Source organism: Passer domesticus, chromosome 5, assembly GCF_036417665.1.
Source record: "Passer domesticus isolate bPasDom1 chromosome 5, bPasDom1.hap1, whole genome shotgun sequence".
In the NCBI taxonomy this organism is placed as follows: domain Eukaryota; kingdom Metazoa; phylum Chordata; class Aves; order Passeriformes; family Passeridae; genus Passer; species Passer domesticus.
The window spans coordinates 33,373,443-33,400,336 of NC_087478.1; the positions used below are offsets into that span (position 1 = coordinate 33,373,443).

At 37.4% G+C, this 26,894-nt stretch overlaps 1 protein-coding gene and 1 long non-coding RNA gene across 5 annotated transcripts in view; one reads left to right on the plus strand and one right to left on the minus strand.

Moving 5' to 3' along the window:
• Nucleotides 1-13,684, plus strand: part of CPSF6 (cleavage and polyadenylation specific factor 6) — a 26,845-nt gene extending 13,161 nt beyond the window's left edge. The window contains exons 5-11 of one of the 4 annotated variants that reach the window (XM_064419465.1): nucleotides 362-535; nucleotides 1,624-2,128; nucleotides 3,332-3,424; nucleotides 4,427-4,542; nucleotides 4,879-5,032; nucleotides 5,622-5,816; nucleotides 13,260-13,684. In XM_064419465.1, the coding sequence (XP_064275535.1) occupies nucleotides 362-535; nucleotides 1,624-2,128; nucleotides 3,332-3,424; nucleotides 4,427-4,542; nucleotides 4,879-5,032; nucleotides 5,622-5,811 (1,232 nt within the window). In that variant the 3' untranslated portion in view covers nucleotides 5,812-5,816; nucleotides 13,260-13,684. The remainder of the gene's footprint in view (nucleotides 1-361; nucleotides 536-1,623; nucleotides 2,129-3,331; nucleotides 3,425-4,426; nucleotides 4,543-4,878; nucleotides 5,033-5,621; nucleotides 5,817-13,259) is intronic. The other 3 variants (XM_064419466.1, XM_064419467.1, XM_064419468.1) reach the window with 3 other exon arrangements.
• LOC135300225 (uncharacterized) lies at nucleotides 8,013-26,894 on the minus strand. The gene is made up of 2 exons (XR_010362094.1): nucleotides 26,259-26,894; nucleotides 8,013-24,462 (listed from the first exon to the last, which is right to left on the minus strand). It is a non-coding gene; the product is annotated as an uncharacterized LOC135300225 (long non-coding RNA).

Sequence of the window (26,894 nt, forward strand, 5' to 3'; positions counted from 1 at the left end):
ATTTAACATTTGTAGTCAAAACTGGACTAAATTCTAATGTGTGGATGGTCTGTATTTATGATAGAATGGGGAACAGAGGTTCCATGTTGTACTTTAGCACCATGTCTTGTGTTTCTCAGTGTGGTGTTGGGCTTCATGGAAGGAAGGACTGGCAGTCTCTCCAGAACCTCTTCCTTTAGTATGAGGCATAGTATTTTTAGCAAAGAATGTTTCCCTTCCCAAATGCATTGGGTTTGGGTACAGGGAGCAAGTTGGTGCTCATAAGGTCACACTTTAGCACTGTATAAAACTTTAAGTCGAGTGTTGAGATGCTTCAACCTATTTTGATCTGTGTAATGACACTTTTGCTTTTCCATTGCAGCCACACAGTCTGGCCAGATGTCTGGGGAAGGTAAAGCTGGTCCCCCAGGAGGAAGCTCACGAGCAGCATTTCCACCTAGTAATAGAGGTCGGGGCCGTTTTCCAGGTGCCATTCCAGGTGGAGACAGATTCCCTGGACCGGCAGGGCCAGGAGGGCCACCACCACCTTTCCCAGGTAAAATTATGCATGTAGGGAGTTACAGTATTACATGTGTTTCAATGTGGCATACTTATTTGGGAAATGATAAAGATCAAGGCAATTCAGTAATGAGCCATAAATCAGTGTTCACAGCTAGATTATAGGACTTGACTGTTTGTTGATATTCAACAGCAAGTTGGACCTAGTAAATTTGATAGCAAGGCAAGAGCTTTTTTATACTGTGTCAATACACATATTTAAGTATGAAAAAAATTAAAATAGATCATATTAGCAAGTAGATTTGGCTTTAGTGTTGTGTATTGCTGTATGTGCTGAGAATTGCCTGTGTTGTGGAGTGTAAAGTAACTAATTTCCTTATTGTAGTACAAGTTTGCACGTGATCATAAATTCAGCTTTGATTCATGCCCACTGACTGGTCAATTAGTAGGCAGTTAAAACACCAGAAATTTGAAGAGGAGGTCTTCATGTTGAATTAATTATCTGATACAGAAAAATATGTTAAACAATTGGGTTTGCACTGCAGTGAAGTTCTTTTTTCAGCTGACATATTTTTTAGTAAATGTCATTCAGTAATAGATTGTCTACCAACAGTCTAAGGGACATAGTCAAATAGAAAAAAACAGTTGAGAATCTAAAGGAATGTTTGGATACTGCACTTGCATTACTTTCTCCAGTACAGCTTCTCCCATATTTTTAATATATATTTTATCTTAAGCCTCATATCAATGACTAGCTGCAGTAAGATGTAATGTTTTCTAGCTTTTGTAATCTTCTTGTGGGTTTTGGAAACAACAGCAGATGATTCAGTGATTTGAGGAGTGGAGTTGTCAGTGTTCAAGATAATGTTGTTCTTTTTAGATATCTCTAGATATCTAGTATCAATAGATACAGATAAGCTAAAAATTTTCTAAGCTACTGGACCCAGAGCAGGAACATCTATGTCTTGTACATGTTGCACAGTGTTCAGGGAGGGAGGGTTGGTTTCTTTTTTGTCATTGGTTTTTTGCGATAAAAAATTGAAGAAATTTAAATAATATTATTTCTTTGTATTTATTCACTCAATTTTATTTGTTTGTTGTTTTTTTTGTTTGTTTTTATTTTAGCTGGACAAACTCCCCCACGTCCACCCTTAGGTCCTCCTGGCCCACCAGGTCCACCAGGCCCTCCACCACCTGGTCAGGTCCTCCCACCTCCATTAGCTGGACCTCCTAATCGTGGTGATCGTCCACCACCACCAGTTCTGTTTCCAGGACAACCTTTTGGTCAGCCTCCACTTGGGCCACTTCCTCCAGGCCCTCCACCACCAGTTCCAGGCTATGGGCCACCACCAGGTCCACCACCACCTCAGCAGGGTCCACCTCCACCTCCGGGTCCATTTCCCCCTCGTCCACCTGGCCCTCTTGGGCCACCCCTGACTCTTGCTCCTCCTCCACATCTCCCTGGGCCACCGCCAGGTGCTCCACCACCAGCACCACATGTGAATCCAGCTTTCTTCCCCCCACCTGCCAATAGTGGCATCCCCACTTCAGACAGCCGTGGCCCACCTCCGACAGATCCATATGGCCGACCTCCACCATATGACAGAGGTGACTATGGGCCACCTGGAAGGTGAGTTCTTTTTGTCTAATGTGTTTGGGTAGCAGATTTTACTCCTTGTTGAAAGCATTTGATTTTTTTCCCTTTTAATGCATATGTTAGGAACAATTAGAAGTAGGGCCAGAAGGGATCCCACCGATCTTGTAGTTTGCCCCTTTTAACTTCTCCAAGGGATTAAATCTGAGAAACATTGGCAGCAGGAGGAAAATCCTGAAATGCAACACTAGTAATCTCACTTCCCTTTTCAGCTCTGAACTGTTTGTCTTCGCTGTATTTGGCAGTGTCATCATTCCATGTGTTCTACATGTAAACTTACATATCATTTCTTATGCAGCAGCTTCTGGTTGTGCTTGTGTCCTAACTTGAAATTCTGACTTTAACTGTATCATGGTGCTTTGCAGGCTTCCTTTTAAGAATGCTCTGGAGTTTTCTTTTTTGAATACGTGCATATGTTGAGGTCATACCATTTTCATCTTCCAGCAGTGTTGCTTGTCCCTTTTTTCTTCAGGATTTAATTAAAATTTGGTGTTTGTCTTAAAAGCCAGGTGTGAATTTACTGCAAGACTTTTACCTTCCTTTCCTATCAAGATGTTTCTGCTCATTTGGTGCAATCTTGCTGTGTTTGTAGCAGTGGCTTTTCCTGTGGTTAATCCTATCTGTGACAGAGTTCTTAAGTCCCTGACTGGACTTGTCAAGTTTTTCACATCTTGGTTGAAACATCTTTTTCATCTGTGATTTCAAGCATCTCTGTCTTGCTGCTGTTTCTTGATTTTCACCATATTTCTATTTGTCAAATTTTTTGGCATTAATTGTAAGAGACGATTTTGCATAGTTAGATTTGAATTTTTCAGTAGTAATTTTACTGCTAGCATGAGACACACTTTTCTGGCTTAAAATGTTTCCTGCAAAGATACTGTGCTTTGATTCTTTTTTTACCACAAAGTTTAAAACTCCCCAAGCATTTGTATACATGTGATGTTCATACAAAAAAAAACTATAGAAATTCAAGCATTTGGCTTAATTGCCTGAAATATAAGACTATAAGGTGTTGGGTGTTTTTTGATGGACTAAATCAAGGTTGTCTGCAGTTTATAGAATGTCTGGGGAGGGAAGGAGTGGGAATAGGACAGTATAACTTACTGTCCAGTATTTTCATTAATAATGTTGAAGCTATCATCCATAACTATTTAAATTGTCATTAATTATATATCATAGGCGTTTCACTGGAAATAACATGTCCATAAGAGAAAAATTACATATTCCATTCTATGGGAGGCACACGAAAAATAATACTCAAAACTCAGGGAGGTATGAATTTTTAGACATTTCCTCTTATGCTAAACTGGCTATAGGATCTTGTTCCACTTCTTGCAATTAAGAGGATAGCATTGCTTATTATTCTGCATTTTCTTTCTACCAGAAGAACTAACACTGTTCTAGAAATATCAAGCAGTGGGCCAGTTTGACAGTCTCAGCATTTATCTCTTAACACATTTCTCCAAATTTTCTATGTGACACAGAGACTGGCTAATAGGACACTGCAAAACTTTTGGGAAAATTCAGGTGTACTTCTGTTACTTTGCAAACCCTGTATAGGTAGCTGATAATTGAAGTGTAATGAGTATGAGGATTCTGCTTTATTGCTTCCTCCTTACTGTGACTAGTAGGGAGATTAAATTGGAGTACCTTGAACTTGACCAGAAATTAAAAAAAAAAGAAAAAAATTTGCTGTAAAATGCTGACATATTATTCAGAAAATTGAGTGTTTTAAAGATGATAACTATATTTGTTTTTCAAAAGTTTCAGCATTCTGGTCTTAGTTAAGATCTGGGAAACAGGATCATATAGTTCTGATTCCAGTACTGTTATGAAAATTTTCTCTAATTTTGCTCAAAGCTGCATTGCCTATGTACATGTATTTCCACATCCATTCAGTTGGGAATATCTATTTATGTACTTTCAAGGATTTTACGAAAATTGTAAATATTTGTCAAGCACAATATTAAGTGCTGCTCAATGTTTGAAATAGATGGGATGAACAAAAAAAAGTCTATTTATACAGCAATGTCTTAATTGTTTCTTTGGGGTTTTTGTTTGTTTGGTTTGTTGGGGTTTTCTTGGGTTTTTTTTTTAAGCTTTCAGGATTTTATATTGTAACGATGGTCCTTAACAAAAACCAAAACCAAACCCAGATCCTGCTTTCTTTTCTGTTTGTCACTGCTTAAAGTTGCAAACTTGGACTGTTGAAATTGCAATGATAGCTTCTGAAGTTCTCCTTAACCTTTTAAATACTAGTATTATTGCTTGCAGAGAAATGGATGCTGCGAGGACACCTCTAAGTGAAGCAGAATTTGAAGAAATCATGAATAGAAATAGGGCAATCTCAAGCAGTGCCATTTCAAGAGCTGTATCAGATGCCAGCGCTGGTTAGTAAAACTCAATTAATGTTTGTTACTCTACCCAACTGAAAAGAATTTGTTTGTTTGGTTTTTTTTTAATTAGGAATCTGAAAGGCCTGAAGCCACATGTTTCTGTTAGAATGCTGAATTTAGGTACAACTTATGACTGATTTTGTACTGTGCTTCAGTTAGTTTCTAAGAAAACCTGAGTACTGATCTGGACAGTATTTTAATATTTGGTGCTACATTAAATTGTCTAGATGGCTGTTTAAAAGAAGATACTCAAAATGGTAATACTGTTACAGATAAAAATCCGTGTTTTAATTTGCATAATTTTCTGATCCTGATCTTACATCATTTCAGGGGACTATGGAAGTGCTATAGAGACCTTGGTAACTGCGATTTCCTTAATCAAACAGTCCAAAGTATCTGCAGATGATCGCTGCAAAGTACTTATTAGCTCTCTTCAGGACTGCCTTCATGGAATTGAGTCCAAGTCTTATGGGTCTGGATCCAGGTAAAACTTTCCTCTTCCATCTGCTCTTACTTAAAAAAGACAAGGTGTGGTGCAGCACTACTTTGCAGGAAGAAACTAAAGCTTGTAAGAAGTCAGTGATTTGCTGAGTTGCACAGGAAATATATGAAGGAACCAAATAAGGCTTTCCTGAACCTAGGAAAGTTGCCTTTTAATTAACCCTCTTTTCAAAATTGACCTGAGTAGCTTCAATTTAACTCTTAGTTTTATTTCGTGATTTTGGCCCGTATTTTCCATGTGCAGATTAGCAGCCATGTTGTAGTGATCGTTTGATATGTGGTGTATTTCCCCCGGCTGATTTCAGTCATCCTCCATTCTGAGTATGTACTTTGACTTTTCCTTGCTGCATTAGAAAGTGGGAGCCCCTTACTACCTGTAATTGAGTTCTTAGCCACCACTGGTTGTACCAGGCATCTTTAGTGTTATATACAAAAATATACCTGCATCACAATGGTCAGATCTTTCCCTCATGCCCATTTTAGATCAAATTCATACTCATAAGCTGAGCATAAAACTGGCATGGGGATGACAAGTATTTTGAAGAAAAAGTTAATGAAGTAATTTCTTTTAGAAGACGTGAGCGATCCAGAGAGAGGGACCACAGTAGGTCACGAGAAAAAAGTAGGCGGCACAAATCACGTAGTAGAGACCGTCACGATGACTATTACCGGGAAAGGAGCCGTGAGAGAGAGAGGCACCGCGATCGTGACAGAGATCGTGACAGAGAGCGAGACAGAGAGAGAGAATATCGTCACCGCTAAAGAAGGTGAGCGTTTCTGTCCTGTTCTTGAATGTTACTGACTTACTAAAAGTAACCGCTCTAGGTTTGAGATTGTTTGTACCATTCGTGTCTGTATTTAAATGATCCTGCAGTATGTACTAATCACTTTCTTCTTGCAGCACCTGACATGAAAATAGGTAAGTGATAGCAGGTAATTAACTCGTCTTGGGAGGGAGCAAGTATTTGTGCAATTATCTTCTGCATTCTGCATGCCACTTCCCTTATTTTGGCTGATAATTGTGTTCCCAGTTTTTATGAAATGTGATTGAATGACTTCTTAAAAAGGCAATAAGTCAGACTGTTCTCTTTGTAATCTTGGAAGATTATATGAATTTTACAGTTTTATTTCTTGATTGTATTTAAAAATACTAATTTGTATTTTAAATTCTACTTCTGTAAAGACTGTAGCATTTAGCCCTTCATAGATTGTGTGTGGATTATTTCAATGTCCATACAGTTATTGTCCTTGCACAGGTACGGTGGTGATTTTGTGGGTTTTGTTGTTTTGTTTTGTGTTGCTTTTGATTTATTTTTTCCTGGTGAGTTTTAGTCAAATTCAGGAAATATGACCAGATTTTGCTCTTTATTTTATGAAATGTGACCTGTCAGTATCTTCTGCCTTCTAGCTAAATCCAGGTATTAACCTTCAGTAAAATTTATTACCAGTTGCTGCCAACCACCCTGATTTTTCAGTCTGTCCCCCTTCTGGTAGTAAAGTAATTTTCTGAAGACTAGTAAACAAATATGTAACACTAGGATTTATTCTTTTCTGGTTGTTCACAAACTAACATGCTCTTTTATTTCATGTATCTGAAGTCTTGTATGCATCAAATGTCTAGACAGCTAGAGTAGCACGCTAAACAATGATTTTTTTCAATGTACTGCTTTAATAGACATAAAAACGTTGACATTATATAATGTACTGTTTGTGGGGTTGGGAATTAAAGCCACCGATGATTCCTTACATTTCACAACTGAAAAAACCAACCCTCCCTAGTAGTGACTCTCTAGTGGTCTTTACTCTTCTTTGAAGAACTTCCACTACATCTGCACTGAAATTGAAGCTCATAGACGTGCCTGTCTGTCCAGCTTCCATTTCTTACATTTAACCTCAGATTTAGTTTCCAGATTTGCATGTGTTTTTTATTCATGGGAGTTCATTTCTAGATGTTACAGAGCAAAACTTAAAAAGTCAAATAAAACATAGTATAGTCCTAAGTGAGAAGTTCTGTATGTGTTAAATGTTAGTTTTTCAGTCAGGCTTTTTGTGTCACTGACACTCCTCTGGGAGAGAACAAATTAGTATTATGATATGCTCTAGTGTGTTGAGAATTAAGTGGGTTGTTGTCTCAGGTTCATATACCAGCAGGGGACACAAAAAGAAATAACAGACCTAGAGAAGGGGAGACAAAGGCTTAAGTAGGAAGGTGAAACATGGCAGCTGAAATAATGTTGGCAGTATATTTCTGTTAGTGCCACTTTTTGCCATTAGAAAGGGATCGGTAGAAATATTTCTGGAATTTAGTAAAAATATCAACTCTGGTTTTTAATTGTAAAATAAGAGAATGTAAAAATACAAATATAACAAAAGTAAATGTAATTTCTTTTGTTGAACTGGGTTTTTGCCTTTTATAATACCTGCATATTTTTGATATTTGTGAATAGTTGTTACTAATAGAGGTAATCATTGAGCTGAGTAAAGGATGCATTTCCAGAGCATTTTACTTCTGGTGGAGATGAGCAAACCATACTAAAAATGGTTAATAGCCTGGAGTGAAAGATAGGCGTTTTTTTAACCCTTGGCATAGTTTACTAATCTAGCTTTGATTTTTGTGTATTTAGTGTTCTGCACGTAGATACAGATTTTCTGTGCCAAGTACAGATTTCCTACTCCCTTACCCCAAGAATATATGTCAAAGAGCATTAGGTTGCATTTTTAAATTTTTCATTTATAATTTCTGAAGCACAATTTGCACTGAGGCTATGATTTCAGTCTCAGTTCAGGTGGGTTTTATATTTGCAAGATCCTTCAGCTTTGTTGTGTGCTGGGATTTCTCTTTTCTTTTAATAGAGTGACTTGGTAAAATTCCCTTGTGCAAAGAAAATAGGTCCTAAGAACTTGATTTAAATGGCAAATTTAGTATACTATATGTAAATTAAAGCATTTGGTATTTTTTTAAGTTAAGTTGTAAACAGTTTGTCTTGTTGCTGTCTTAATGAAGAAGATCTTTATTGTAGTTTTGTTTTTATATATTTATACACACACACATAAAAGAAACAGAGTTATCTCCTGGTTTGTATGTTTCATTTTCACCAAGATGTGTGTTCCCATACATTTTTTGTTTCATTTTTTACATTGAATAATATTCATAAACTGATTTAACACTCAGTCATTTAATAAATATCAACAGTGCTGAAACGAGTTATTCCACATATTACTGTGTTTTGCCAGAAAACATGAAGTTACCTCTGTGCCTGCACCCTATGAATGGCACCTATATTTCTCCTTATTGTGTACCTATAGTCATGACTGTGATACTGTACTGGCATTTTTTCCAAAGTGTTACACGTCTAGTTCAGAAGGATTCTAAGGGTCCATTGTGAAAACTTTTGTGAACAGTGAAATTCTGTTTGTTCTGTATTACATTTATAGAGATGGGTTAAATTGGAATCACTTACAAAATATGTTTATAACAGCAAAACTTAAAAAAGTTTAGTTGTACCATATCAGGTATTTACACTTCTGTTTGTACACTTCATGATTTAAAATCAAATTGTTGCAAGATTTTTGTGCCTTCACTTGAGTAAGACTTCATGTACATTGACAATCCATTCTCCTGAATTACTATATAAACTGAATGCTTCCTTGGAACATCTTGCCTTTGCTCATAGAAAGCCTGTAAATATAAAATATAACAATGGGTTTAAGACAAGTGTCTAACCTGTATTAGTCAAAAAAACTGAGAACACAATAGATTGACTTTTAGAAAAATTAATGTGTACAAACAGAATAGTAATGTAACCTCATCAGCATGAGTCCTGACTTGTTAGGCAGGATTTTTTAACTGATAATTAGTAATGTATTTCTAGGTGATACATTGTCCCAATCTTAATCTGTCTGAATTTCTATAACTGCTGAATGTTAAGTTTTCCATTTTGTTTTTGTTATTGGGTTGATTGATTATTTCCTATTTAAACTGGATTTGGATTGAATTGCAAAGACAAAACCATAACATTGTAACAGTTGATATGTATGTAGACTTTGTACTCCGTATTTCATGTTTATTCTCTGATTTTTCTGCTCTCAAACCACTGTAAGCAAAATTGAAGTTCGAGGCTCATATGCTTCTTCAAAAACTGCTCTCAGATCACTCTGAAATTACTTTCAGCTTTAGAGTGATTCAAGAAGTAATACGGTTGGAATTTTTTGTGTCAGTAGGAGGGGAAATGGTACTGATGGTTTACAGAGTATTAATTATATTTTTGCTTCTCTAAGTTGGAATGGTCCTGTAACTGTGCTAATAACCACAAGTGAAGTAAAATTAGCCTTTTAAGAAAACTTGTAATGAATTGGCAAATGCTTGCTTTTAATAGGCTATTTTAATAATAAGCTTCTAGTTAATATTAAGTGAATTGTGGTAACATTGTTCAAGACCTGGGTATATATACCTGTCTAGAATTATATCAGGTCTTAGTTTTAAGCTTGTTACAACATTTATATTGCTTACCTAACATTTTTTTAACTGTGTGTTTTATGTGGGGCTGGCACTATTCTTCTGTATTTAGCATTCACCAGAGAAATAATGCTTTGTGCATCTGATTCAGTATTTGCAATCCAGCATAGCATGAATAGAGGCAAGCAGTGCCACTGCTTTATGCGCTTCTTAAAATCTGTTTTGACCATTACTCTGGTGCTTTGCAGAAACGGAGTTTGTCTGTTAATGTTCAGTGATGAATCTGATTTTCTTGAGTGTGAAACAGGGATTTAAAAAATGAACAGAATATCTTATGCTACTTATTTTCAAATGAATAACTTTTATTACTTTTTTCCCATGAATATGTTGCTGTAATTTTACTGACTTCTGAGGTGTCTGCAGACACATTTATATTTTTTTGTTCCTCATATTCTAGGCTTCTTTATTTGTGAATTCAATAGTTTTGACAAATTTGATCTGTGTGAAAAGTTCCCCAAGAAACTTGTGGGCATATGAAACACAGAAGTGAAAATGTTGGTTTGAATCAACGTTCTTCAAAGAATGACAAAATGCACTTTTTTACTTTTGCTCATTGTGGTTTGAGAACTAAGATTTCTTTTTACCAAAAAAAATTTTTAAAAAGAGACACATGAGACATCTTAATTTTTATGTTTACCTGTGGCAGCTCGATCTACCTTTTTGTCTCTCGCTCATATATGAATGTGCAAAATACTTGCCAATAATTAATATCTTTTGAACTTGTAAACTAAAGATTGAATTTTCTGAACGTGCCTCTCTGTTCATCAGTTAGTTTTGATGAACAGACAGGCCAGGGTAATAGAAGAAAGACACCTGACAAATTAAGTTAGTTTAGGAGGTTTTTCCCCCATGTAAAATAATTTATAAAGAGTCATGAAATTGTTGTTGTGTTGATCTTAAATTATACACTAAGACTGAACAAAGACAGCAGGTAAGTACGCTCATAATAGGAGGGGGGAACAGGCAGCAAATGTGAGAAGATGCTAGTGCTGGTAAAATAGTCCATATGTGTGTAGTGAACAGAACCACATGAGTATCTGTGTGCTTACATGCTGAAAGACAAATAGAAAGACAAGCTTGAAATTCTTTATTTCTCACTATGTTACAGCTAAAATATCAGAATATTTGGGGTATTTTGTGATGTTCTGCAATGTAGGTTAAATTAAAAAGAAATTTTTGGCTTTTAAGCTTTTAAGCTGGTGCTTTCTGTGGGATTTTTGGTTTGTGTATTCCTTTTTCTTCATGTATAGAATACAATAAAGGAGAATTACATGAAATAATTCATAGGAGCATCTAGGATATAACTAATGTATCTTGTGCATTTTACTGGAATGTGAACATGTGAGATTGAATTTCAATCTCTGAAAATAAACTACAATGGTAAAACTTGATGGGTATATGTATATACAGCTTTAAAATTGCTGTAGAATTTTCAAAATTTTAAAGGCTGTTTAAAGCTTTTATGTAAATCTTTTGATAATTGGAATTAAGGGAAAAATTAGAGCTGCTATTGCAAGATGCTTTTGATACATATATATAAGAAATCTACTGGGGTTTTGTTGTAAGAATGTGTTTTTGTGGGTAAAAAAGTTGCATCTTGCATAAATATAGACATGTTTGATCACTCAAGTTCTAGGATTTCATTTGTGAAATGTTCTGGCATAAACCCCTAACTTCTAAACTACAAAATTTCAATTCAAAACTTAAGTCTGAAATTTGGATAGAGTTGGTAAATTTTGGTAGAAATGCTGAGAAACTGATTGCTGTCTGGTGTTAAATCATACAAATCTAACACATGCTTGGGACAGATAGCTTATGTATGAGCTTGAGGCAGATGGAAAGATGCCAAGAAATACTAGAGATTTAATTTTTTAAAAAGTTTTTTGTTGCTTCAATATTCTACTTGCCTGTAGAATACTGAAAAAAGCTGAACATGCAGGTATAATCCATACAGATTTATTTATTTTCGAGCCACAAGGGTTTCCAATTTTGCCAAGATATAGTGGCAGAATATATGGAACTGAAATGTACTCCACTTTGGATTTTAGTTGGTCATGTTTTAAAAAATGAAGGCTCAGTGTGGTGCTGACCATCTTAAGAGCTCTATACCAAAAAGCATTAATCCTAAATTCACTTTATTGTGCATTCTTTAGAGTTCCTGTAGATCCATTAGTACAGATACAGCAAATTATTCCCAGGAACTGAAGCTTTCTTATAGTAGTATTAAATCATATATAGGGCACTTTGGATCTGTTAATTGTTGCCACAGACATAATCAAGATCCATCATTCTGGCTGCAGCAATTGTGTGTTGAGAGCAAATTCTGATGTGCAGTGTCACAGCTGTCAAGTACTGACTTTCTCCACGAGAAAACTGAGATTCTCTCCTGTCTGTGCTAACTTAGCTTACAGCTCCAAACATGTTTTTCTTGTGGAGGTAGCACCTTGTCACTTTGCTAGTAATTAATTTCAAAAATACATAACTCCCACGGAAACACTGGCCTCTGGGGAAGGAACTTCCCCAAAATTAGTTGTTGATGCATTCAGGACATGAGAACAAGACCTGTGAATAAGAGAAGAAATTTCACTCACTGATTTGGATTAGTTTATGTGCATACTGTAGTGTATAGGTTATACTTGGTTATACTTTGGAATTTTTAAAAGTTATTGTTAACAGTCACTTTGAGGAAATGAAGAAGAAAAATTGCTTACTTAGTTTTCCCAGCTTTGAAATTATTGTACTAGTAGAAGACTATTTGACAGCTGTGTATTGTTGCACGTTCATGAACTTGCTTCTCTAAATGTCTTGGTTTTCAAATGAATAATTTAATGTGTTGGGTTTTTAAAACAACTTGATTGAAACTATTTTGAAATTATTGAATGTTGAAACTGTGAATTATTAATGAAATTAAGATAGCTAATTGTTTTGTAATGGAATTCAACTGAAATCCAGTGTATGGAATTATACCATCCCCAAGTATTTTGTGAACTCTTACAGTAATTAACTTTGAATTGTGTGGTTCCCTGATTTGCCAAAATAGAGGAGAGCAGGAAGTAGGACTCGGGGTTTTTCAAGGGCAAGTAGGTGAGGAAATCTGCAAATCTACATTGTATTAGTTGGAAAGAGGGTTCTTGTGCATAACTGCAAGTATGTATTTTTAGATGTGAACCCATCCAGCTTGCCACTAGTCTTTTCAAGTACTGGTGTCAGATTCTGTGTGCTTTTAAATGTTACTGAGCTGTGAGCCATCCACTTCATTATATAATCAATTAATTACTTAAATGTCAAACCAGCTTAAAACTTATGTAAGTGGGCAGGTAAAAATGTAAAAATCTAATTGTGGTAAAATTACTTTAAATTCTTGTTCAGTTACTCTTGCAGAATGCATACTTTAGGAAGTGTTTTATACAAATTTGGCAGTTGGTCACAGAAGCAGTAGTTATTTCTTTATCATCAATACTTTAACTGGGAAGTTTATATTCTTTCAACTTTGTTGTACAACAACATTAATGTTATTTTTAATTACTGTATTAGAAAACAACTTCAGTGAGTAGCTACTGCTTCTGGGTGTTTTATGTTAGTTAACATCACGGTGAAGTAGATGCACGAGTTGTGTATGTATAGATAAGCCAACAATTTTCTGTGTGTTTTGGGGACTAGCAAAATCTACATCACAAATTTTGACACATTACAGCTGAAGGAAGAGGAACAGCGTGCAAGACAAGATACATTCTTCAAGGAAAGATGCTTGTCCGGCAGTTTGCTTCATGTGATTGAACTGAGCCTGTAAGGATTCATGGATAATATGAACAGGAATAGATCTGAATAAAGCAAATCTGCATACATGGTAACCAGTAGCTCTTTTACTTTTTTATGTTGCTTAACTGTTTTATTTGAGGGAAACCTGTGTGATTTAAACCTTATAGCTTTTGCAACTTTATTACTGGTTATATACATTTGGCAATTATAATGTGCAAGCAATTGAAAAAAGTCAAGTAAATGCTTGTTTTTATAGTAGTTTGTTCATGTTAAACTGTTCATATAATGTCTGTACACAGCACCACTGATTACAGTAGATGTAGTGTTGTAATAAACTGTTTAATGGGGCTGATGTGTAAAGCTGTTCAAGTTATTTGATGTTTACACCTCAGGGAAAGTCATGTGTTCAGCAATATTTAAGGATAATGTTACAATGAAAACATTGATGCTGTCTTCAGAAACATCGCAATAGTTCTTGCCTATGCCTCAACCTAATCTTGGATTCAGCGAGTTAAACATACTAATGTTGCGCTCTCCCACTCAATTTTGATACAAAAATAGGTGGTTATGAGAAACCTTTAATTCTGTTTTGCTTTTTAGCAGTGTTTACCTAGGTGGCTTGTGAATTTGCTAATTGACTTATAAAACTGTAAAAACTGCAGCTCTCTGTGGTCAGTTGTTCTGAGGAGAGATAGTCCCAGGTCTGCGATTTTTAGCACACTGAAAATTTTATCTCATACAGCCTTGATCCTGATTGACACTACAGTTAATATAAACTTAAACTGTTCATATGAACTTAAACTGCCCATAATAAGGGGTAGAAAGGTTAGGTTTAAAACACCCAAAATCCTGCAGTTGTTTACAGTTTTATAGTAATAGTGCTTGTGTGTGTTCCCTGTCCACCCCCAAGGCCGTAGCAGTCTGTACATAGTTGTATATTAGAAATGCCAGAACAAACAAGATGTTACCATTTTTATGACTTCATGGGTTTGGTATTTTCTTAATACTTTGGGGTTTATTCACACATGCTTATAAAAGAGAAGGTACGTTTGTATGTCCTTGTTCACCAGTGGGCAATATTTAAAATGTCTCAGCAAAAAATGGCACTGATTAAATTTGTCAGATGAGGTTTTGTAAATTTACCTAAAAACAAATTATTGGAGCACTCAGTGAAAGTAGGCGTCAAATTAAAGAATTTGTTTTAAATTTCATCAAGTGTGAAATGCCAGCAAACAAATTTCATAAAAGCTGCAAAAGCTTCATTTCCATCAGCCTTGCACAAAGGCTCACTTTTAGTCTATTGTAAAGTGTTATGTAACAGACACACTCTTGGAGTTGTCACTCGTTCAAATAGCTGCACTTAATGTTTTAAGTTAAGTTTCAAGACCTCAGATGGCTTTAAGAGGCAACTCTTAGAAGCCTCTTAATTTCTTTTTTACCAATTTTGAAGATTTTACAGCTGACTTAAAATGTTACCCTGTTCAGGAAAGCATTTAAATCTGTTTTTTTTCCAGAGCATATAAAGCATGTGCTTACATTTAATAGATTTCAGGAAATGTAAACATATGCTTTAAGTGTTGCATATGTGAGTGATTTTTATGCTTTACTGAGTTGGGACCAGTAGCTTGTGCAACTGCAAAAGTTTTGCATAAGCCTGAAATGCTCTAATATTTTTGGCACCTACTATTGAACCAGGTTTCCTGCAGCCAGGTTGATGCTTTTGGACTTGGCTACAGCTTCAGACTCGCCCCTTTTTCTTTTTTTCTTAAATTGTGTACCTCAGTTCCTCATGCATGGGATCACTGGTGTTTATTGAACTATTTGCTTCTGAGAAGATATTTCACGTGTTTGTTTAATCCTGTTTGAAAATGAAAACTGCCTTTAAAAATTTTGTAAAACTGAAAGTTGTATCAAGCAAGTCATGAATCACTTCTTGCTTTCTTTGTGAATAGGTATTGGTTACAAACAGTACTGTTGTAACTTCTTTTTTTTACTTAAAAACATTGTTTACTACTGTGTGTAATAAGTTTAAGGAAGAAATTACCTGCCTATAGCAGTAAAATGGGGAATAGCTAATACTGGAAAAGCAGCAGGTAAGTAATGTTCCATTGCGTAGATATATTAAATTTTAAAATAAAGTAACGTTACAAGCATTTTATGTAGGAACTGATATTTTAGTCCACAGTGAAATAGATTTGAGACTGTTGCTCTTTTTACATAGATTGTCATTTCTCACATATTTCCATTGCTGGCAATGGAAATAGCAGGGAGAGAATAGCAGAGGGTAAATAACATAAGTTAAACAGAGTGGCCATTGTGACCTGAGAAATGAGATCCCTGTACGAAGCCCATTATTTCTGCCTGTTCTCCAGATTCTTAGTTTTAACCGATAAATGTACTGTGTTGCAATTTAGGCAATACTCTCATTGTTGTGCGCTTCCTTTGTTAATTTTTTTTTTATAAAACAAAAAAATATTCAGAAAAATCCAAAGACCCTGATAAGCACCAAAAAGGAATATGCCTAATGTACATCATGTGTAACTGGATCTGTAGTAGAATTTTTACCAAGTCTTCGTTTACTAAAGGTTCCTTCAATTTCCTGTACACATACAGGAAATGGCAGTTTGGAAACTTGCTGACTGGTGGTGATGCCATGATGGCTACTGCTGTTTAATATTCATTCAGTTGTATTTCATTTCCTTTTGCTGATGAAAGGATTAAATAATCTGTGAAGAAATACTTAATTTTTTTCAAATATTGAGTTTCTAAGTAACATTGAAAATATTATCTTAAGGCTATGTCCTTTATCTTGAAAGACAAAACTAACAAGTAGTGACTTAGGGGTGGTCGTGCTTTACCAACAGAACTTGTTTTGGTGATTTGTTTTTTAGAAGTAGAGGGTGGTTTTTTTAAAGTAAAATTTTTACAGGACTATACATTTTGACAGGTCAAAGTAATTAAGAAGAAGAACATAGCATTTTGGAAACTGTACAGTCTTCTTTTTTTCCCTTTCTGTGCCAATATTTTTTGTTCTGATGACATTTTGGAAAATGTTTGTCAGAACTTCAGATTTTTATTTACAGTGTGGCTTATAAGCTTGGATAGCTGTTGTTTTTTGTGTTAAACAAGATATTTTTATTAAATTTAGACTTTAGCTTTTTTCTTTATGGACTGAGTACTTTGTGGTTTTGTTTCTTTGAAATTGGTGAGGCTTAGTTTTTCTAACTGTATTTTTTTACCTGATTGTTTAGTTGCATACCCAAACCCTTGTAAATGTTTTTTTCCTAGTTGTGTGTGGATAATTGGAGATTTCAGTGTTGTATATACTTGTCATCTGTGTTTCTAGTAAAATACATGGCATTCTTTGTAGAAATACTTAATTCCTGATTTTCTTTCCTTATCCACTTGCTCTTTCTGTACAGGTTAAACAGACATTGCTCCCATTTCTATTTATAGAATTTTATACATAGCCTGTTAAAATTGTCTTTGGTTCTTGTGTGAACTGAGATACAGCCTTAAATTTCCTAATATAATGCTCGTTAAGATATTGTCAGTCATGTAGATTTAAATCTAAAACATGCACGTTTAGGACTGGTACTCTGCAGAGATCTGAAACACTAAATTGCTTCTGTATTGAAATGCAAACCCTTCAGGATTTTAGAGAAGGAAAGTGCAGGTCAATGTCCACATAAAAATACGAACTAATTTCCAAAATAAGAATTGTAACACAGAAAAGAAGCAATGTGGATTCAGTTGAGATTCATATTATTTTGGTAATTGACTGCACAGGTCTTGAATATAATGGTTGCAGCATGCTGATGAATCATGACGTTTATGCAGAAATACTGTCTCTTGCAATTATGATGCCTTGCAATTAATACTTCAGACTAGCTTGGGATGTATGGGGGTGTTGAGTTGTGGTTTTTTTAATTTTGTAGTTGTTTTGCCTTCCTCCCTTTTCTTTCCCATACCCTATTAAGGTCTGACATCCCATGTATTTTTAGATTTCGATTTACCTATAGAGGATAAATTTACTAAGGAGCAGTTTGGGATATAGAAGCTCATCACTTTGATGTTCTTGTGGGATTTTTTTTCCCCCCCGTGTTGGAAGAAATACAATAAAGCTCCTTATTCCATTTATGTATGATACATTTGTTAATTTATGAACCCATTCTGTAGCCCCAGTGATTGCAGTGGGTTCTGGGATGATGCATATGTCTGTGCTTAAATCTTCAAAATACACTAAATTTACACAAGATAGATACACACTATCTTGAAAATAGTAAACATATACCTTTGATCCTGATGGAATGGAGCATTTAGGTTGTAAAAATTCCTATCTATTCATACCATGTAATGTGATTTTTACATGATTTCAGAAATAACACTTTAGAGTATATTCAATAGACTTCAGCCTCACCCTCTTGTACACAGTATTTTGTAATAGAAAATATTTTAAACTGTGCATATTATCACATTATGAAACAGACATTCCTTTGATCTTCAGATGGAAGAAAATGAGGAATGTGTGTGCTTTTATAAATATAAGTGGTTGCAAATTCATATTCCTTACTACTGCAGTTGTCCTTTTTTAAAATAATAAAGAAAGGAAAAAAAAAGCCAATGTTTTGAAGGTGAAATACATTCCTATTTGGTAAACTGTAACATTTTTATGATGAATACCAGCACTGCTGACTTTCTAAACAAAAGGCTGTGTTGTCTTCCTGTACCATTCCATTTCCTGGTTCCCGCTTTGCACAAGGATATATGAGTAAATATTCAAGAAATGGTTTGAAATACAGGAGGGGGGTTGTCCAAGTTGGAATGCAGAATTGCAATGCAAAATGTAGGGAAATGGATGCCTGTCAGAATGCCTGACTCCAAAGGATTTTATATATATAGTAAACAGTTCCCTGATGCTGGCAGGCCAAAGAGTCTGTGAATACTGCAGTTTTTGGAGACCTCTATTTCTCCACAAGGTAAGCTGGTATCCTAGCAAATGTGGATTTCAATACATTTTCAGCAGAGGTACTTAAATAATCTGTAAATTTAGGGATAATTTCATTTTTTTAGATGTTATACTTGAAATATTGCACAACTTTTAGCTTTCATAGGTTTCTTTTTTTCAGCCTTTAGGAGACTGTTAAGCAATTTGCTGTCCAACTTTTGTGTTGGTCTTAAACTGCAATAGTAGTTAACCTTGTATTGAAGAAATAAAGACCATTTTTATATAAAAAAATACTTTTGTCTGTCTTCATTTCAACTTGTCTAATTTCTTTGCAATTCTCATTATTTGCAGACTTCTCAAATTTTCAGACATTAAAACTTGGAGGGTGGACATTCTAAGATAGTTACAGCTAGATTCTGTGCTGTAATTACTTCTGAATCTAGAGCTAGATCCATTGTACCATCCTAGATTACTGGTGCTGTTGGCTCCACCGTTGGTCTGTGATGAGCCTCTGCTTTTGACAATGGTATGACTATGTGAGAATGCTGGTGTTCCTTTCAAAAAAAGTTAGTTTCCAAAAAAGTCTAAAATTTAATCTAATTGGAAGAACACAACATTCATGACTGTATTTAAACCCAATGGGTAACTACAAATCTCTGTAGAGGAAACAAAATGCTCATTAGAAAATTAACCTGAATTTCTTGGGGTAGCAGAATGCAAATAACAGTAATGGAAATAACATTTACTTGCTCTAAAGGGCTCAGACATTATTTGTCCACATAGTAAACAATAGAATAGCAAAGCCAACTTGGTTTCATTGACCAGGCTACAACACACATTGAAAATTCAGACAGAGATGGAAATGGTGTTGGGCTGTGGCTGGTGGGGTTTAGGGGACTCCAGGCTTTCTTCTGGGTTAAGAGCAGAGTGGGAAATCATTGTGAACTCTTGATTTTGAAAGTGTCTTCCTGCAATTTTCCTCCAGGTTAGGGTGTTCAGCAGTTCCAATTGCTGAAATGTGAGACAAGTGTAAAGCATCCTGTCCCCCCAAAACATGGGATGTATACTCTAAGATAAACACAGTGAGGATTCAGTAGTACATGGATGAATTCGTTTTGGAGGTGTTCAAGCATAGGTCAACTAACCAGGATGCAGGATTATCAAGGTATGCTTTGAAATGGTATTGGAGAATGGGGAAGGTAATCTAACAAGTATGGGCTTTGTTTTCTTCCTTGAGAGTTCCCTAGCGAAAATATTATCCTTTGAGTTGCAGACATGGAAATAATTTGATAATGCTTACTCAGAAAATGTTCTTGCTTAATTCTGCCTGTTAGAACCTTGCCTCCAACCTCTTTCAGGATCTTCATAACTGCTGCAGATTGAAAGGCCCAGAGGCCTATATGAGCTGGAGAGAGAGATCCTGGTAGGAGTACAGGCTTCAGATTATTGTCCTTGCTTGTTTCTGGCTGGAGAGTCCCCAGTGCTTAGCAATGAGGAAGTTGGCGCAGAAGCCTCATCTTTGCCACCTCAGCAGAGAGAGCCAACTCTTTCCTATTTATTATGTCCTCTGACAGTTGGAAACAAGATAAAAATGCCAAAAACCCAAAGTCACCCACACCAGGATAAACATGTTCCTGAACATGGCTGCAGTTGGCTGAGTAACCTCACTGTATGGCCCTTATTATTGACTGTTAGTTGTTTGGGAGGAGAGGGAGGTGGAAGGCATTTGTGAGGTTTGGCAGGGGAGCCTAAAACAGTCCTGTAAGCCTTCTGTTGTTACACTAACGGCAATCGAAGGGAGACTATTTGACTGTAGAAACTTTTTCTGTGAGTTGCTGTGCACATCTGCTGAGGGGCAGTGGGACAGCTGAGTTCTCCAGCGGTTTTTACAGGAATAAATCTTCCTTTTGCTGCTGCGCCTTTTCAGCACCAGCCTCACTGAAAGCACTACTGAAGTTTCTTCTCTTGTGAAGCTGGCATTTTGCTTTATTTACTGTCAATACAGGAGTCACTGATCAGAGAGAGGCTTTAGTTTTAAAAATTTGTCTCTATGGAAGTGAGACATCTTGCACCTTCAGGGAAGCAGGCACTGAGCAAGGAGTTGGAAGTGTCTTTTTTAACCCTTGTTTGGGCTGGAAAGAGATGCTCAGGTTTGGAGTATTAGTGCTGTTCTCTGCCTTTTAATTTTCTCCTGGTTCATCATTCAGACAATTTCACAATACTGCACCTTGTCCAGGAAAATTGGTAAGCTGCAAAAGAGAGGAGCAGCAGAAAGCAAATCAAACAGCCAAATAAGCAGAGCAAAGTCTATGAAGCTAGAAAAGGTAAGTTTGTCCAATGCAGACTGAGTGAAGGAAGACAGAGGTATGTGTGCAGTTTATGATCACAAAGATGCCTTTTTTACAAACATTATTACATAAAGTTCAGGTGCAGGCACCTGAGTGTCTGTACCCCGAATTTCAGGACTATATACAAATCACGAGACACAAGGTGAGGAAAAACTGGTTTAATAATTTTGGGGCCAGGACCTCTGTTTTGCATTGAGATTTAGCTGAGTCCCCTGGAAGGCCTGCAGTATCCTGTTCCTAGATAAAAAGTAGTCATTTGAGAAAGGAGTTTTGCCCAGTTAGCATTTTTGTAAAGATAACCTCCTGGTCAGCATAGCATATTTGTTAAAGGAATGTAGTCTGCACACTCAACACTTCTGACAGTGGGTAGCACATCCTAAAATTCTTAAAGCGTGACACTATTTTCTGAATCTATCTTGACTAACAACAGAGATTGCTCCTGACATAGTGAAGAATTTACGATTTAATGCACATTCATGTGTTCTATGAGTATAGGTAAGGCTGCAGCTGCTCAGGAGACTTTGTTACACGAAATCCTGATGGACAGATGAACTGGTTCATCTGAATGTCCTGATGGACAGATGAACTGGAACTGCATAAGGAGAAAAACTTACCTGTCACATTGAATTTTTAGCTATTTTATCTCTTGGAAGATACAAAAGCAAGTGATGGCTTCTGTAAAGTGTAAGTAAATGGCTGGGAAAGGGGAGAAGATAAGCCTGCTCTGTGTCCAGGAAAAATAACTTGCTGGTAGATGTACAAAAGAGACAACAGAGAGACCAAAGTGAGAGTGCGATGGGAATATATTTCCTTTCTTAGCCTGGGGGAGAAAGGAGGGATTTGTGAAAGGTGCAGAAGCAGAGCTGTGGAGTGACAGCTGGGGAATGAAGCACATTTGTCAAGGATGTTGCAAGCTTGAGAGATGCTGTGCCGTCCTTTGGATGAGGGAGGGAGAAGTGCTGGTGCAGTTAAGCTCTTGTGCTGAACAGATTTTTAATGACTTAAGTTTGAGCCTGAAGTGAATCAGAGAAGTGGTGTAACATAATGTGTAATATAGAAAACACAGGCAGATCAGCTCATGCTCTTAATGCTGAAACATAAAAGTGTATGGTGTTCAAGGAACTGATCAAAAATTTGCTAGCTTTTTTCTCCTTTCTTTCTGTTCCTTGAGAGACAGTGTGAAAAACAAATGCAGCCCAGTAGAAACAGAGCTCTTTGCTGCAGATAGAAGATTGCTATTTGTGGAATCCCTTTGCTACGATTCTTCTCCTGGGAGGGAAGCTGAGTAGCCTCAGAGAAAAAGGAAAACAGTATTATCTCATTTGCTTGTTGTCCTGTGTTTTGCTGCTTTGGAATGTGGTTGGAAATTGTTTGTCCAACAAGTGATTGTTTAATTGGTTTCATGTGAATTGTTTTGACTTATTGGCCAGTTGGGGCTAAGCTCTGTCGAGGCTCTAGAAAGAGTCACAAGTTTTCATTAGTGTCCTTTAGCCTTCTGTCTGTATCCTTTCTGTATTCTTTAGAATAGTTTAGTATAGCTTAGTATAGTATTCTTTAATATAATATAGTATCATAAAATAATAAATTAGCCTTCTAAAAACACAGTCAGATGCATCATTCCTTGCTTTGTCTGGGAACCCCACAAATACAAAAGCTATTCCTTTCAATTAATTCAGTGTGAACCTGTTTGTGCATCTCTTGTGAACAATTTGCAGAAAATTTTTAGCACTTTGCTTCCCATCAGACTGCTGGAAGTCTTGTAAATCCTGTGCACTTGGTGTAAGTGGGAAGTAAAATTAATTTCTTCTGAAACAAGGCTTCTCAGCTTTACCAAAAGGACCCAGTATAAACAGATGGTTTGAAAAATTATATATTGCTGAACATTTTTTTCAAAACTACCTTCATCTACTTAGCACTGACAGTCATTGGGTAGATTTTTTGTTTTATCCTGCATCTTAGTGGTGAAAATAGGCTCCTAGGTGTCCTGTAAGTGTACATTTAAAATGGTGTAAATGTGATCAAGGAGTGTAAAAGAGCTGTTTCTGCCATCTAGTGGCACAAAAAAACCCCACTCCAATTAATAATTTCATTAATTGTGTCTGCATTGTCAGCAGAACCAGGTGTAATAATCCTCAACTGCCCTAAATTTAAGAAGATAGCAGTCACTTTTTACTCTCCTTTTCCACAAAATAAACAACCTGTATTTTCCTTGCCTTGACACCTCATGAAAGAATCTAAATCCCTGTTTTTTGTCTGGATACCTTTTGAGTGTGCTGCTCTCAAATTCCTGTGTATGTTTCCCTATATGATACACTGGTACTAAGGCTTAGAAACCTTTCTTTGATGCTAAAGACAATGGAAAAAGATATTGTTCACACAAGGAGATAAAATGTTGCCTGTAATGGACTGCATCTCAAACCCTTCTGGAGATGGGTGGGTTCCCCTGTGGAAGAGGCAGCATTTGCCTCTGAAGGAGCAGTGAGCTCTGTGGAGCTGCTGCATTTCAGAATGGTTACTCTTATACTTAAAACTGATTTCTGAGGCTCGCTGGTGTCCCATTTCCCTGTTAGCCATTTACTTATTTGACAGGCAGCTACCCTTGCCACCTTTTACAGTCTGCAGACTGTGCTTCTCTCAAAAAGCATATGCCTCTGCTTGGATGTGTTATAGCTCCACGCTGGTGGGAGGGGATAAAAACAGACCATTCATGCCAAACAGAATCCTTATTCAAGGGTCAAATTGTAAGGAACTTGGGCTCCCACCTCAGAAAGTTAATTGGAGCCTATATGTAATTAAAACTGCAGTTCTCACTTTCCTGAAGGTGATTTAGCCTGGATTATTTGCAAGATGAAGGTTCATGGCCCCTACTTTCTCCAAGACCTGCAGTGTAAAGGTACTGAAAATGGTGAATAGTGTAGAATGGCTAACAGAACCCTGCAGAAGAAACTGTTGAATATAATGTCTAAATTGTTTGGTGGGTTCTTTTTTTGAGTACATAAAGTACTTTTTATTAAAAGAGTCAGAGAAGGCCAGTGTTTTATTAGCAGCTCTAAAAAGCTGTATTTTGAGCTTCTCTATGTAATTATAAATTCTCCATGAGATTAAAACTATCTTCTTCCTGGCTTCCATCTCAGCAGGAGTCCGGGAAAATTTTCTTGGTGTTAATTTCACAGTGGTAACAGTATGATACTTCAGAAAACTAACTTACCTTGTCATATAGGTTTCCTTCTGTGCCCTAATTCCTAGTTATCCCCTGCCTGTTCCATTTAGTTAAGTATCATATTTTAAAATTAGTTTTATGCCTTTTACTCAAAAATAATTTAGAAATAAAATTTAAACCTCTCTGAGGAGCAGCCAGCTCCTAGTATGTGGCTCTTTCCTTTCACAACAGTGGCATATGAAAAAACTTCACCTAAGCTGCACACTTGGACACAGGCTGGGCTCAACAGTTACAGCATGGTGGCAGATCATGTGCAGCAGCTCCCAGAAACAGGTTGGTAGAAGCAGATTTCAGCACTTACATTCTTCAGGGTGCTGCCAGCCCTTTGCTACAGCCAGGAACCTGCCTAACGTGGTCTAGTTCAAAAAATACCATCCATTTCCAGTCTTTCCTCTGTCATCTTGTTATGCAGATTCTTCTCATTCCGCATGTTCCAAAACCAAAAGTTTTCCCTCCGTAGCCACAATCTGACTCTGAAATTCAGTGACTGTCTTGGAGCTTTCTGCATTTGAGATAACTTCCTTTATTTCAGTTGGCACAGAGTACACATCCAGTGCCAGTTTCTCCAGTTCTGCCACTTCTTTTATTAAATGTGCTTCCATCTTGGTAATAACATTCAAGCCTGTGAATATTTAGATAATAAATCCATTAGCCATTCTTTTGGTGAACAAACCTTTGTATCAGGTTTAAAAAAGGAATTTAATTATTTTTCAATCAACCCCTATCTCTGTGATTTGCCATACTTATAGGCAAAACAGTTTGGGAATGCTGTGGGTGTGTTTTAGCCTTCCATTGCAAGGTCACATAAGAAAGCAAAACAGCAAGAAAGACTGGAAAATGCTGCCTGAGATATGAAGCTCAGTCTTGTCCTGGGGCAGGCAACTGCATTAACTTCTTCCATGATTTTCTTAAAACCTCATAGAGTCTGTGTGGGGTACTTGTTCCTGCACTTCTTACAGGATGAGTATCCTGCTCCTCCCATGCTCCAGGGGTTACAAAAGAAAATTGCTGCCCGAGTTGTTTCTTGGCTAGATTATATTAAATCTCTTTTTTTTGTGTGTGCTGATACTGCTTGCCCTATTGTTATTTCCCTTCCATATTACTTAACCCCTGTAGCAGTGTGCCCCCTAATGACAAGAGTGGCAAAGCTAGCCTTTGTCCCCCAAAAAAGGAAAGAAACCCAGAAGTTTCTCTCAACGATTAGGTGAAAAGCCACCTCATAGGACCTCAGAGACTTCACCAAAAACTCGAGGTCATCTAATTAGATAGAAGCCAAAAAGTCCTGCCTGGCCCATCAGGTAGAAAAGAAGAGAACAAAAGGACTAAGGTGCTTTTGTGAGGTGTTTACACCAGGAGCAGACCTCTCTACCTGGCTCAAGTTTTTCTGTTTGTTATTTTGCCTTTTATTAAACCTTTTTTGTTTCTAACACTGCAGCAGAAGCCGTCCTGCTTATTATATGCCCCCAAAAGGTAATAGCTAAGCTATCCTTGGGTGTGTTAGGTTTCCTTTTGAGGGCTTATGAGAACTGGCCCAAGAAAAAGAAACCCAACAAACCCCCTCAGGCATTTGCAACATCTAGTTAATACTTCCTCTACCTTTATTTTTACAAATGTGTTTAAGGAGGCTCTGGCCTTCCTTAGGGCACATGGTGTTTACACCAGTTTGCCCTGTTCTTGTGTATTTGCCTTTCATTTATTTTTTTTTCCATAACAGAAGATAATACTAGATATTAAGACATTTTCTACTATGAGGGTGGTGAAGTAGTGGAATGGGTTGCCCAGAAACTTCTGGATGCCCCAGCCCTGGAAGTGTTCAAGACCAAGGTGCATGTGACTCTGAGCAGCCTGGTTTGGTGGAAGGTGTCCCTGCCCACAGCAGGGGTGAGGGTGAGAACTAGATGTCTTTAAGGCTCCTCCTAACCCAACCCATTTTATTACAGACTCTTTTAACAGAAAGACTTTTCTGAGAGAGTGCACTCTTTTCCACATGGGGTCTTAACAGGGTTTGTATGATAGCTTCTGATGAAGTTTTTGATGCTCTTAAGTCCTGTTCTCTGACAGATTAACAAAAGTTGGTTACAACTCTGTCTTCAAAACCCAAAGCAGAAATGTTCGAGCCCACCTACCCCAAAGGGCGATCTGTAGAGTAGTCATGAGCACATCGGAGAAAAAGGTTTCTTTACATCAGGAACTGCACCATTCACTTCTTGTTTATCTTGTTATTGGAATAAAGAGTCTTCCACAGAAGCCAATTATTAATTAGAAGTTAGATTAACCTTAGAAAATTTTTCTGTGAAGACAGAGCTTGACCACTTGTAAAAGATTGCCAGTCTTGCCAAGTTGCTTTAATAAAAACAGCCATAACATTTCAGACTGAACAGTGCTGTTCACACAAGGAAGAGGGTAGGAAATTTTTACCTTTTGGGAGAGAGTTAAGCATGATGTTCACTGTCTTGTCTGCCAGGAGTCCCAGCCCGTCACAGGCATTGGACAGCCAAGGGAGGTGGGGGGATGCTCTGGAAAATGGCTTGCAGGCAGGGTCTGGCTGCAGCTCCCTAGAGGAGGAGTCCAAAAAGTTCTCCTGCCCATCACAGGCACAGACAGAGCCGGGCTGACCAGAGGGTGCGGCCGAGTTGCTCCAAAGAAACCCGGTCAGACTGATCTCAGAGCTGGGCTCAGCCCGCAGGAGGCTCCGGGGAGGCCTCAGAGCGGATTTCCACTGCCTACGGGGGCCCCTGACAGAGCTGGAGAGGGACTGTTTGCAAAGGCATGTAGTGACAGGCCGAGGGGGAACGGCTTTAAAACTGAAAGAGGACCGATTTTAAATTGATACTTGGAAGAAATCCTTCCCTGTGAGGGTGCTGAGGCACAGGTTGCCAGAGCAGCCGTGGATGCCCCATCACCGGCAGCGTTCCAAGGCCAGGCTGCATGCGGCTTTGAGCACGCCGGTGTAGTGGAAGGTGTCCCTGTGCCGGGCGCCCTTTGCGGTCGGTCCCCGGACGCGCGTCCCGCGCGGCGCAGGCCGGGCCCGCCGCCCGCGCTCCGCTCCGCTCC